The sequence below is a fragment of the Cornus florida genome, unplaced genomic scaffold, assembly GCF_030987335.1.
Source record: "Cornus florida cultivar Cherokee Brave unplaced genomic scaffold, ASM3098733v1 CherokeeBrave_3.0.0_Hap2_Chr01, whole genome shotgun sequence".
Lineage (NCBI taxonomy): Eukaryota > Viridiplantae > Streptophyta > Magnoliopsida > Cornales > Cornaceae > Cornus > Cornus florida.
The window spans coordinates 106,680,155-106,694,454 of NW_026775571.1; the positions used below are offsets into that span (position 1 = coordinate 106,680,155).

A 14,300-nucleotide genomic window follows, 5' to 3' on the forward strand; every position below is an offset into this window, starting at 1 on the left:
GTACAAAAGCGAGGAACGCATGTTTCGCAGGGGCAATCGTTTTTGTGAGATTTGAATTTCTTATATGAGGAAATAGAACAGACGCCAAAGGCGCTCGGGATTGGGTAATCCTCTGCAGCCGGCGAAGACCAAGCCCCACTAATGCCCACGATGTTATCCCTCCAACCCTTTTCAGATTTGATTGTGTCCGTACATATGGACATCTTCTCGATCGGGTAGAGGTGGTAGAAGGGCTCGTTAATTCGGATCTTACTGACCTTATAACACAGAAGAAGATCTATGAGGTCAAGGTCCAGACTTCTGTCACGAATCAACAGTAGCATAACGGATATGATTCTAAAGAAATTGGGGTTTAACTGCAGGGGGGATATCCCCAGTCTATTGAAGACATAATTAAAGAAGGGGTGCAGAGGGAACCTAACGACATTCAGTTGTAGGTTTGAAAATAAAACTTCACCGGGAAGGAGGCCGGCACCGGTCATAATATTAACATCCTTAGGGCAAACCCTAACTTGGATGTTGTCAAGAAGTCTAAGTCTCATACGAAGAACATCTAGATCTACAACCATGGTGGAAGTGTTTGAAGGATCTAAAAGGGGTAAAAAGAAGCCTGCCGAAAGTAAAAAGGAACAAAACTAACCTCTGAGGTAAAAAGCAACAAAGAGCACTGCAAGACCGCTGGAAGAACGACTCTTGAAGGATTTCACCGGAAAAAGCTTAGCACTGTTCTAAAAAAAGAGAGATTTGACTCATGATGGAGACAGTAAAAAGGCATGAAGTGGTATTCTAGAGCCTTATAAAGGCGAGGGGGACCCGAGGGCCGAAGCGTCAGGAAGGCGAGAAATTCATCGAGCCCCGGAACATTGATTCTGGATCTGACCGTCCGTTTCCCCATGTGGGTTTCTCGAGCCGTCAACGTCATGATGAGACGCCTTCAATAATTACCCCCTTATTAAACAAGGGGTAATTATGGGGGCAGTTGAGGAGGCCCGAGATGACATGGGCCGGATATGACTTGCAAACGCGACATTCAGTCCGTACAGATGGGTCAGGCCCATAGAAAGACACTGCCATATGGGCCGAACGCGCATAAGCCCATCAAAGAGGACCGGGACTCATGGAGGAACGGGCCTAGATCCAGCAGTCCATCAACATTTGTAAATCTCTATAAATAGGAGAAGTAATGGAAAGAAAAGGAGGAGAAATTTTTTGGTTGAAATACAGGAATTCTAGAGAGAGAAAGGGGGAAGGAATTTCTTGTATCTTCAATATGATTCTATAACGGGGGATTCTCCTTCCTTGAGATTTTTTTTTCAATTATTTTATCAAAAATTATTTAGTCTTATTCTTATTTGTTTTATTTAGTTTCTTTATTCAAAAATCAGAAATTGTTTTTAATTTTTTTTTCCATAAATTTTGGTTTTGACTTAGAATTCACGAAATCTCGTATTGAATGTGTGATTGGATCCTGCTTATTTAATATAATTTTTAGTTTAGTTTATAAAAAATTTTCTTTATTTTTTCACAAAGTGTAGAAAAAGTAACAGACAAATAATTTCAGAAATATACACAGACTAAACTAGCCCTTAGATGTGTTCTTCTATGACTACGAGTGTTAATATATATAGAGGTAGACAATGCTGGGCTAGCTAGCTGTTCCCCACAAGCTCTCTCTCTCTCTCTCTCTATATATATATATATAATCTATCTGTGCATGAATTAATTGGCCGGTGTCGGAGCAGCAAAAGATCAATGGCGGCTCTGCAAATAGTCCAGCTTCAGGTACATTATCTAATATCCAACACCATCTACTCATTAGTAGTAGTACTGACTTTCCTACTACTAGTAAAGGAAACAAGATCAGCCGTCTCTATATCTATGGTGAAGTCCAAGCAGTGCCAAGAGAAATGCAGGAACGTGAGCGTGCCATATCCATTTGGCATAGGGAAAGGATTTTACCGGGACGAAAGGTTTGAAGTCAGATGCAATGAATCATCATCACATCCCGCGACTCTCCCCTATTTGGGAGATGTTGAACTGTTCCATATCGGAGCAAAACATGTGCGTGTTAATGCCATGGTTCTTGTTAATTGTCACAACAAGAAGAAGAAGTACTCAGCTCGAAATTGTTATTATTTTGGTGAAGCTTTGAATTATAGTAAGTTGGGGCAGCCATTTCGTGTCTCGCACCACTACAATAAGTTGGTAGCCATCGGATATGACATCTTTGCTTATATCGCTGATATAAACAATACGGCTTACATAGCTGGGTGCACATCCCTTTGCTATAACACGAGCCTGGTTATTAATCCTTCTTGGACAAATAATGGTCTGTCTTCTTGCTCCGGCATTGGTTGCTGCCAGACTATTCTTCCAAACGAGTTCTTGTCTTTTGATTTGCTCATCCGGAACATGAATAGCAGTGATCGGTTCTTGGCCTCCAAGCCATGCATTATTGCTTTCATTGCCGAAAGGAACTTTTCAGATTTCAACAAATTCAAAACCTTTAGTATTCCGGACGAAGATTTCTTGTCTCGTGTCCCAGTCCCACTGTTGCTTGATTGGGCAATTGGGGACAACATCTCTGATTGCCATGAAGCTAGCAGAAGAAAAGACCATACATGTGGCCGCAACAGTTACTGTACAAAACGATACGATGATGTCATCGGATATAAATGTAGCTGCTCTCAAGGTTATCAAGGAAACCCTTACCTCAAAAATGGATGCCAAGGTATGTATAAAACAGTTTTGTTGGGTTTGGAAAGAACTGAATAGGTCACTTGAATTTAGAAATAGAGGAAGTTTAGTTCAAGTTTTTTTTTATTAATTCTAAATTCAAGTTGTCAATTCAGTATTCCCTACCTTATCATTTCTTTGTTCTTGTTACGTGTGTGTATATATGCTTAATTCTTGTATCAGCCATATATACCACAACTACATAAATGCTAGATAAACGATCTTATCTTTTAAATTATTGGTACATGCTAGATGTATATTTTTTAGATATAACTACATATACGTTAACTTTTAGAGTGCTATTTACTATTTTATAGAATCAAATGACAATGTTTCAAAAAAATAAATTTGACGAAACTGTTAATGTAGATATAAAAAAATATTGTTTATTGTCCATACTGCTCTTACTATTTTCATGTTTCGTTTTTGTACATGTAAGTATTATTCTTGTGCACAGAGGTACCACTCTTACGTGCATAAGTACCATTTTTGTGCCGATCATGTCATCAAAATGGTCTGGATTAAAAAAAAGAAAAGAAAAGATAACCGCGTGTACAAAAAGCGGCACCTCTGTACATAAGAGTAATACTTACATATACAAAAGTGGTACATGTAAATATGAAAGGTAGTTTGGATAAATAAATAGTGTTTTTCATGTCTACAGTAGTATTTTGGCTAAATTCATGACCCTGACTACATAAAATGGTAAATAACATTTCAAAAATCCATGTGTATGTAATTATTCCATTCTTTTGGATTACACTTGTTTTATATTTGGCCGCATCATATCGGCACTTGAATTTGAGATTGAAAAAAATTTAGTACAAATTTTGAACTAAATTTCTTTCAATCCTAAATCCAGACACCAATTCAATGTTTTCAAATATAACATTATATATTTTTCTCGATGTTTATGCCTTCTGCACGAATAAATTGACTTTGTCAAAATTATGATTAACGGTAAATAAAATGTTTGTCCATGCGGGGAAAATATTTATATTGGTTGCCCTTATTTGAATGAGATTATACCATTACCCTTTTCATAAATTTACATCATCTAATATTAGAAGTCGCCATCACCCATCTTCTCTCTTCCTGGTGAAGGCCACCACCTCCTTCTCTCCTCTTCCCCCACCGTTTGGATGTCGAATTGTGATTAGGCAGGGCTATGATCGTTAAATATTTTAAATTTAATTAGGCAGTATTTCTTGGCCACCAAAGTTAAAATTTCTGGCTCCACCCCCTCTACAAGCCACCACCATCAGAGCCTCCACCTCTAACAATAGTTACATGCATTCTTTAAAACTAGATACCAAAAGGGAGTAATAAGACACCTTCATTTATCTCAAAACGATTGTCCATTTTTTATAATTTGTGTATTCCAAAATTTAAGTCTCATTCAAAAATCAAAGTAAAATAATTGCATCATGCCAAAATTAAGCAGTAAAATTCTACCTTTGGATTTTTATTTTTTATTTTTTTATTTTTTTAAATCTCAAAATGTTTTTTCCTTTACAACCAAATTACGACAGACCAACATCGATAAGGAACTAGTCCAACTTTGAAACCATTGTGATGGCTGATGAACTGGGCTCATGCCCCCTTATAAATCCAGAACCCATTCAATCCCTAAACTAAGTGCTTTGATTTTCATCCAGCACTTTAGCATAACTTAGTTTCTACTTTTACTTTATACAAATTGCCACCCTAGTTTAGAGGTGCCATATTTGATAGTGATGACTATCACAAGCAGAATCGGAATAATCATTGAGAACACTTCTGTTATATCATTTACTCTTTAATATTCAAATTTGAATAACTTATATCTCATATACAATTAATTTTTCTTGTCTTCTCAAAAGATATTGATGAGTGCGAGGATCCGAATACCAAAACTTGCCCAAAGGATGCTATTTGCGTCAATACAGTAGGTAACTACTCGTGCAAGTGCAAACCTGGTTACCGCAGCATTCGTGGAGATGGAACTGACTGCATACCTAAAAAAATGTTAGCAGTATATGTTTCTTTAGGTAAAATCCTTTCCCCATTCCCTTTTTCTCTCCTCTTCGTGAAATTGTGCTTAATTCTTCAGCACATGCAGGCATTGGTACTACAATTGGTGTACTAGTCTTGATCGTTATTGGCTTATGGTTGTACCGTAAACTTGAGAAAAAACAAAAACAGAAAATGAAGCACAAGTTCTTTAGGAGGAATGGAGGTTTGTTATTGCAACAAAAGATCTCTTCGAGTAACAAAAGTGTGATGAAAACAAAACTTTTCATAGTAGAAGAGTTGGATAAGGCAACGGACAATTTTAATGAAAGTCAATTTCTTGGCAAGGGAGGACTTGGTACAGTTTATAAAGGTATGTTAACAGATGGAAGTATAGTGGCCGTTAAGAAATCTAACATTGTCGATGAAACTCAAGTTGGTCAATTCATTAATGAAGTCATTATCCTCTCTCACATAAATCACAGGAACATTGTGAAATTGTTAGGTTGTTGTTTAGAGACTGAAGTTCCAATGTTAGTGTATGAATATGTCTCAAATGGCACCCTCTCCGACCATCTTCACAATGAGGGTTATGGTTCTATGTCTTGGAATAATCGCTTGAGAGTTGCAGGGGACATTGCGGGAGCACTTGCTTATTTGCACTCATATGCTTCTACAGCTATCTTTTATAGAGATATAAAGTCTAGCAACATACTGGTGGATGAAAATTATAGGGCTATAGTGTCCGACTTTGGACTTTCAAGGTCAGTACCCCTTAACAAGACTCACTTAACAACATTGGTGGGGGGTACATTTGGTTACTTGGATCCTTAGTATTTTCGATCAGGACAACTCACTGATAAAAGTGATGTTTATGCCTTTGGCATCATTCTTGCTGAACTACTAACCGGAAAAAAGGCTGTCTCTTCTGATAGATCTGATGAAGGTCTTGTACTTAACTTTCGATCATCAATGAAACAGAATCGACTGTTTGAAACTCTAGAGACAATAGTTGTGAATGACGGTAAGGAAGAGGAGATTCAAGTCGTTGATACTCTTGCTAAAAAATGCATAAAACTAAATGCAAGGAAAAGGCCAAATATAAAAGAAGTAGCAGCAGAACTGGATCGCTTGATAAAGATACAAGAGAAACCATTGGTCAAGCACAATAGCGTGGATAACTATTGCTCGATAAGTGAAAATTCCTATTCTTACAGAGCTGATGCAGTTGAAGAAGAAGGTTAACAATATGTAATGTTTCCATTATATATCATATTGCAATACCACTTAATGTAATGAAGTTTCTCTCTCTTTCTCCAGAAATTAGTAATTTAAAGACGTTTGTTGAATTTACTTTTCATTTTTGTTAGTTTGTATATCTACAACATCTCATGCTACTACTACCTTTGTTCTGTGTACAATTCTTAGGTCTTTTATGGCTTTATTATAAAACATTTTAGATTTCAAGCTGTTAAATTTGTGACTACTCAATTGAGTAGTTTGGTTCTTTCAACTCACCATTAATCCAATTCTAAACGTTAACGTCCTGACTTAGGTGGCATGATGGAAAAATTGAATAGTCCTGGAGAGTTTTAGGTCAAATCTTTTGTTAGGGAAGGGGATTTTGTAAGAAAATTTAATACTTCAATGGGTTTTATGCAATTTGTCCGAAGGAAAATAATCTTTCATAACTAAGCTATTTCAAAGTAATTAATTTTTTTTTTCATAATTATTTTGACAAACAAAAATATGACAAATGAATCAATTATAGTCACATACAAAAGAATGAAAAGTTGAAACAAATGAACTCAAGAAACTATAGGCAGACTACACACAAAATTTAGGTGGAGATTCTGTTCATTCCTTTTTCCTATACTTCTTGTCTAGAATTTGGACTGCATGTAAGTGATAACATTCTTGTCCAACTGGAAAGCCTTGACGAGGATATCACTAGAAATATCTAGTTTAGACCCAAACACTGCATTTGCAATAGTGATAACACCTGGGTTTTGGCTGCTCAGAACTGCAATGGCAACAGCATTACGGTGTCCCACATTTCTCTGGAAGTGGATGAGACCAACTGGGAAAACAAACACATCACCCTTTTGTAGCACTTTGGTGAATTGTTGATAAGTAACGTTACATATATATCAAGTACTTTACATGTTCAAAATTAAAATGACCCATTAGACCAGCAATATAACCTCTCCACCCTCAAAGAGTAGGTGGTGGATCAATGCTCGTAGTGGATTATACCAAATAAAATAAAAATATGAAAAAAAAAACCCTATGATTTTATAGTGAATACGAAGACTAGACTGAAGAGCATTATTATCATACCTGTGCTGTTTTTGTTGTTAGAGTTGCACTACACAATCAACCGAATTTTGATTCCAGTTGTTGTGGCGGAAACGCAAAATAACAATGCACGTTGTTCGAGGAATAATCAAGCAATCACAAAGAAAAAAAAATCACACACAAGAACACAAGATATACATGGTTCACCCAGATCTTAGTGCTACGTTCATGGAGCACACCGAACAAATTCACTATGAAAAAGATGAAGAATTACAAGGAGAATTATCTCTCAATCTTTCTCAATTGCTCTCTCTTGAATTGGCACACCTTTATCTCTAATTTTCACCCCTATTTATAGAGTCCCAAACTTGTTCTATAAGTACTTACCTTTTGTAGAATCCAAAACCAATAAGGAAATTAAATCAAATCAGGAAACTGAATTTTCCATAAACCAATAAGGAAGTCAAATCAGATTAGGAAACTGAATTTTCCCTAACAGATTAGGAAACTGAATTTTCCCTAAAATTCAATACTTTTGAAGTTTCTATATAATTAAATCTTCCTAAAAATTTTCCACCTAATCAGACCCCACAAAAACCACAACAATCTCCCACTTGGAGTCTGGAGCACTTGTAAACCCATTCCATCTGCTTCTCATGCATGTCCCATACATGTCGGTGCGCTTCTTTCTGTCTTCAAGTTAGAAGACCAACTAAAGTTGTGCACAACTTCAGTTTCTCCATGGTCACTATCTTGGTCAACATGTCAGCCGGATTCTTAGTGCCAAGTATTTTCTCAAGTGTCAACATCCCATCTTCTAACAAAGATCTGACAAAGTGATACCGAATTCCTATATGCTTGGTCCTTGAATGAAATGCTGAATTCTTTGCCAGATGTATCGCACTCTGACTATCACTGTGCAAAACATTCTTCACCTATTCGAATCCCAACTCTGTTAACAAACCTTGTAACCAAATCATCTCCTTGCTAGCCTCTGTCATCACCACATACTCTGCCTCTGTAGTAGATAACGCTACAATCCTCTGTATTTGCAAAACCCAACTAACTGCAGTTATACCCACCATGAACACATACTCGGTAGTACTTCTTCTATGGTCCACCTCACCAACAAAGTATGAATCTACATAACCATGTAGCTTCACTTCACCCCTTCTGAAACATAAACATCTGTCTGTGGTACCCCGTAGATATCTCAATATCCACTTTACTGCTTCCTAGTGTAACTTGCCTGGATCCTTTATGAACCTGCTTACTACTCCCACTACATATGCAATGTCTAGTCTTGTGCACACCATGGCATACATTAACTCCCAATGGCTGAGGCATATGGAATTTTTGCCATAAAGTTTTTCTCATCTTCTGTCTTCCAACGCTGTTCTTGAGATAAGCGGAAGTGATTAGCTAAGGGAGTACTCACCGCCTTAGCATTATTTATGTTGAACCTCTTCAGAACCCGTTCAACGTACTCAGCCTGAGACAACTGCAAAATACCTTTATGTTTGTCTCTGCTAATCCTCATCCCAAAAATCTGCTTCGCTGCACCAAGATCCTTCATCTCGAATTCACTAGACAACTGCTTCTTCAATTTGCTAATTTCTTCAAAATCAGAACCTGCCACTAATATGTCATCAATATAAAGTAGAACGATAATGAAACTTGACTTGAACCTCTTGAAGTAGCAGCAATGGTCAGCATTGCACTTGTTGTAGCCATGTCGCTTCATAAAACCATCAAACTTCTTGTACCACTGCCTCGGGGCTTGCTTCAAACCATATAAGTTTTTCTTCAACTTGCACACTAGTTTCTCTTTCCCTTTGACTGAGAAACCCGCCAGTTGTTACATGTAAATCTCCTCCTTAAGGTCACCATGGAGGAAAGCAGTTTTAACATCTAACTGTTCAAGGTGCAACCCCTCTGCTGCAACAATGCTAAGAACTGAGCGAATGGTACTCAGTATAATACCCTTAATTTTTAGAAGGATAGTTTTGGAATTTATTTAATTGCATTTTAAAGTTTAATTGATTTACTTTATTTAATTAGGGATTTACTTTAAGTTAATTGTTCTATTTTCTCTAATGGTTTTAATTTACTTCTTTGCTTATGATAATTTGACTTAATTACTTCTTTGTTTATGTTACTTTGAATTTATAAAATTTAATATAAATGAGGAATTAATGTGGTGTAATTAAATTGTTTTAAGTTAAATTAAATTTAAATTGGTTTCCACTTGAATATAGTTTCACGGGGTTTATAGTTTGCATTGACAGCCGACAGTGTATAACCTAGGTTTGCTTATGGGCTGTATTATACATGGATTAGGGTTTAAAGTTTAAGTTTATAAATAGGCTCATTACGGTGGTTTAGGGTTTAGAGAAACAATTAAACAAAAACGTAAGGAGGCATAGAGGGAACAGAGAAAGAAAGAGCAAACAGAGAGGTTACCGGAGAACTTGTGAAGAACCGTCGGTGTAAGGCAAGTTCTATAACTAACTCTATCTCTTTGACCTGTGTTCTTTGCATCCCTAATACAGTCTCAGGATGAAATAAAGATTAAATTAAATTGCTTTACACGTAAATTGTTTCATAACAGTATATTTTCTTGTATGTGTGTTTTTTTCGTTTTTAAACTGTTTGTGTTTAATTCTTATTTCAAATTGAATTTAATTCATGAATAATGAATTGAAATTACTCAAGAGCATCTTGGGTTTTAGTTTTAAACTAGAAAGAAAGTGGGTTTGAAAGATTAAACCAATTTGAACAGTATGTGTTCTTGTAGGGGTTTTAATCCACTTAGAAACGGTTTTGCGAAATTCTTGTTTCATATGGTTTTGAATAATAAGTAATGAACTTAAACAACTTTAGAGCCCTTTGGGACTTAGTTTTAATCCATAGGAAACGTGGGTTGGAGGAACAAAGTGGCCGGAGTTGGAGAAGAAGTTGAACAGTATGTTTTCTTTTAGGTACATGTTAAGCGTTTTTAAATTATTCTGTTTAATTCTTGTTCCCACTGAATGTGATTATTAATCAAGGAAATTAATTAACTTTTGAACACCCAATGACTTAATTTTAATTAGCAAGAAATTTGGTTTGGAGAATCAACACAGCCGGACACCGCCGGGATGGAAAAAATGACGCACAGGGGAAGGAGCCTGCTCTATTTCAAGTAGAGCAGGCTCAATTAAAAAGTGGAGCAGGCTTTACTTTGTAGTAGAGCCGGCTCTACTTGGTAGTGGAGGCGGCTCCACTTTGTGTGGAGCCGGCTCCTTCAACAGGTTTCCAGTTTTTCCATTTTTCTGAGTTTTAGGCAACCGTTTGGGCTACGAGACTTGGATTTTGGTAATTTCAGATTCTGTTGGAGGCTGTAATGGAGTGTTTAGTGATGTTCTAAAAGCTTATAAAAACTTCAGGGAACAAACTAAAACAAATTAAACAAGTTGAGGTTCATTCTTGATTAATAGGTAAAGTTTAACTAAACTAGATTACAGTTTTCGGATGTAAAAGATGATTAAATTGCTAAGTCTTTATATGGTAATTCTTGAGAATGGAATACGGATATTATGGTTCAAAAATTCTATATAAGCATGCAAGGTTACAAATATTTAATTTTGCTTGTTGTGGATAGATTGACAGTTGCATACATTAGATGTGTTGTCAATTATGAAAAGTTGTTAGAGTAGACTTAAATCAGTATGTTTCTATATATATACTCTGCTCTAGCATGTTTTGTGGGGATAATTAATTTATCTGGGAATGGTAATATTGTTAAATCATCTTTCTGTAATTTAAGTTAAGTTTATTAGATTACAGAATGATTATATATATTTATAAGTGACAGTAAGACACTTTTAAGGAAGTTTACATGGTTGAAATTTTGTAGATGATTCAAGTTGATTAATTTTAAATTAGCAATTGAATTAGGAGTTTGGTATGTAAGTCATATATCAGTGGTATGGGATTAAGCCTATTAACTAATATAAATTGAGTTAATATTTAATATGAAACTAGTTGATGTTACCAAGAATTTGTTTATGTCAACTTGTGGGATGTTGTGGAGAAATTACAAGTAAGCATGTATATACTATTGTTATTATTATTATGCTTATTATGAGTTACAGGATGGTTATATTTCTTCTCTGCACTTAAAAATTTGTTAGAGAATCAGGTACTGGATGTATTGAACAAGCATGCTAATTAAACATTCTTGTTATGCTTATGATTGGATATGTTGATATTGATATGTTATGTTATCATATATATATTATCAATATTGGATGGATGGTTTGTATACACCGGTATGGGACGGTGTCATACTAGGGGGATTAGCTCAAAAATGCTAAGTCCTACCTACTCTGGATTAAGGGACGGATTAACTACAAAAGTTAAGTCCAACCTATATTTTGTGTCAGATCAATAAATAATTGAGTGGCACTTTGGTTTGGAATGGAATTTAAATATATTTTTATGATGCCACGATATGAGCCTGAGTCTCAGAGTCGTTGGTTAGGGAGCGTATATGCATTGGGATGCATAGCTGGCTATGATGGTTGGATGTGTACCCTGCTAGGGCTAGGTAGTCATGCCCACCTTTGGGTCCGTTTTCGCATGGTGCCTACTAGTCAGGTTGAGACAGGCCTGTAGTCCAGTGAGAGTCCTGTAGTGTGATTATATATATATTTATCTACGGACTATTAGCTATTATTGGATTGGTTTGGATGTACATGCGTATCGGGTCTCTGCTTGGGTAGTAGCAGTATAGAACTTGCATGTGGGCCTGACCCACTCATCATTTTTCAGGTATCGGACATTTCTAGTCTAGAGCTTGTTCGTGCTGAGCAGAGACGATCTTCCATTCTACCGACGACGTAGGATTTCTTTCCAAATATTAGATTTGGATTTTATTTTCAGTTTTTACTTTCATTTAGTTTGGGATTTTTATTAGGGGTCCATTAGAGATGGATTCCCGAGTTGTTAAACTGATGGAGTTTTGGATTATCAGATTCTAAGTATTTAATTATAAATGATTTTACTTTTAGTTTCTTCCAGCTTACACTTTATTTATTAAATTCATTTTGTCACCTGTGTTCGATTAAATATTAATTGTTTGATATCCTTCGGATCTGTGCTCGGACTTGATCACCCGTGGCTCTAGAATCGAGGGGTATCACACTCAGTTTCACAACCAGGGAAAGAATGTCTGTGTAGTCAATGCCTTGCTTTTGCTAAAAGCCTTTAACCACCATTCTCGCCTTGTATCTCTTGGAACCATCATGTTCCTCTTTCACCCCGTACACCCATTTGTTGTGAAGAGCTTTCTTCCCCATGGGCAACTTGGATAGTTCCCATGTTTTGTTTGAGATAAGGGACTTCATTTCATCTTCCATTGCAAGCTCCCACTTGCTAGCATCTTCAACTTGACATGTTTCATCATACCATTCAGGCTCACTATCATCTGTGAGCAACATATAATCCAAATATTTCCTATTCGGTACATGAGGTCGCGTAGACCTTTTGGGTGCAGGCATAGGAGTTGGAATCTGCGGTGAACTATGCTCTGTGAGTTTTGGCCAAGAACCCTCATCTGTCTGCTCCGCATCAATGCTCTCTGGCTTATCATCCAACTCAACAAACTCAGGCTTACTCTGTATAAGACTAGTTAACTGTGCTGCATCTCTATCCTTGTACATCACCTTTTCGTTGAAAATCACATCTATACTTCTGATGATTTTCTTGTTCTGATTATCCCAGAGTCAATAACTAAACTTATCTCCACCATACCCAACGAAGATGCATTTTAGTGACTTGGGGTCGAGCTTTCCCCTAGCATGGTCACTAATATGCGCATATGCAATACAACCAAAAACTTTCAACCATGAAAGATTTACCTCTTTGCCACTCCATACCTCTTCTGGTATTCGATGCTCCAAAGGCACCGATGGTCCACGATTAATTAGGTAGGATGCTGTATTGACTGCTTCTGCCTAAAATTGTTTGGGTAGACCTGAATGTATGCGCATACTTCTGGCTCTTTCTATCAATGTTCGGTTCATCCGTTCTGCCACCCCATTCTACTGTGGGGTTCCTTGCACAGTCCTCTCTAATCTGATCCCATTATCAAACAGAACTTCTTGAACCCAGTGTCTTCATACTCACCACTATTGTCTGATCTCAACCGCTTAATCTTCAAACCTGTCTCATTCTCCATCATGGCCTTCCACTTTTTGAACACATCAAATACCTCAGATTAGTGCCTCAAAAAATAAACCCATACCTTCCTCGTGTGATCATCAATGAAAGTCACGAAGTAGGATTTTTCGTCAACGGATGAAACAGTGGTTGGCCCCCAAACATCTGTGTGAACTAACTCAAGTTTCTCTTTTTGAGATCTCTGCCACTCTTCTTGAAACTGACCTTCTTCTGCTTGCCCATCATGCAACTCTCATGAAAATCAATATCAATTGCCCGTATACCTGGTAGTTTCCCCTTTGAGTGTATAATTTTGAGCCACATTTCACTCATGTGACCTAGTCTTTGGTGCTAAAGATTGTGATCTTCTCTATTTTCTGCAACTGCTATAGATCCACAAGCACTGGTAGTTGTGTAGAGAGTGCCAAATTTCTTACCACGTGCAATGGTCATAGCGCCTCTAGAAACTTTCCACAAGTCTCTATTGAAAGTTGTAACAAAACCTTCATCTGACAAATGTCCCACCGAAATTAGATTCTTCCTCAAGTTAGGGATGTGTCTCACATCCTTTAACTTCCAAGCTGACCCATTCAACTTGATTTGCACTTCACATTTGCCAACGACGTTGTAAGGCTGATCATCACCAAGATACACCTTACCAATGTTACTCGGTTCATAGCTATTAAATAGCTCTTTGTTTGAGGTGCCATGAAACGATGCGCCAGAATCTAAAACCTATGACTCCGCCTTACCCTCTAAAGAGCATATCAATGCATCATCTGATTCTTCTGAGACAAAGTTTGCTTCAGTTTTTCTTTCAGTTCCCTTCTTTAGAAGTCTGCAATCAACACGGTAATGTTCCTTTTTTCCACAATTCTAACACTCAACGTCATTGAGATCTATGGAATTCTTGAAATTTTGAAACTGTGTCCTTCCATTCCTTGACTTGGCTCTGCCTCTGTTTCTATTATTGTTGCCCTTCTTCTTGTTTAAACCCTTGCCTCTGCTTTCAACATTCAACGCCGAACCACTAGTGGAAACCCTGTTGTTTGCCTTCTGATTTCTTTAGT

The 14,300-nt window shown here is 37.0% G+C and overlaps 2 protein-coding genes across 2 annotated transcripts; one reads left to right on the plus strand and one right to left on the minus strand.

The window, feature by feature from the left end:
• The first annotated feature begins 1,752 nt into the window (after positions 1 to 1,752).
• On the plus strand, positions 1,753 to 6,138 carry LOC132279790 (wall-associated receptor kinase 2-like). The gene is made up of 3 exons (XM_059781833.1): positions 1,753 to 2,731; positions 4,599 to 4,766; positions 4,829 to 6,138. The coding sequence occupies exons 1-3, from the start codon at positions 1,753 to 1,755 to the stop codon at positions 5,560 to 5,562; spliced, it is 1,881 nt and encodes a 626-aa protein (XP_059637816.1). The 3' UTR covers positions 5,563 to 6,138.
• A 473-nt stretch (positions 6,139 to 6,611) lies between these two features.
• LOC132279797 (putative germin-like protein 2-3) lies at positions 6,612 to 8,351 on the minus strand. The gene is made up of 3 exons (XM_059781843.1): positions 8,293 to 8,351; positions 7,991 to 8,199; positions 6,612 to 6,808 (listed from the first exon to the last, which is right to left on the minus strand). Exons 1-3 carry the CDS (start codon positions 8,349 to 8,351, stop codon positions 6,612 to 6,614), a joined length of 465 nt encoding a protein of 154 aa, XP_059637826.1.
• Positions 8,352 to 14,300: the final 5,949 nt, after the last annotated feature.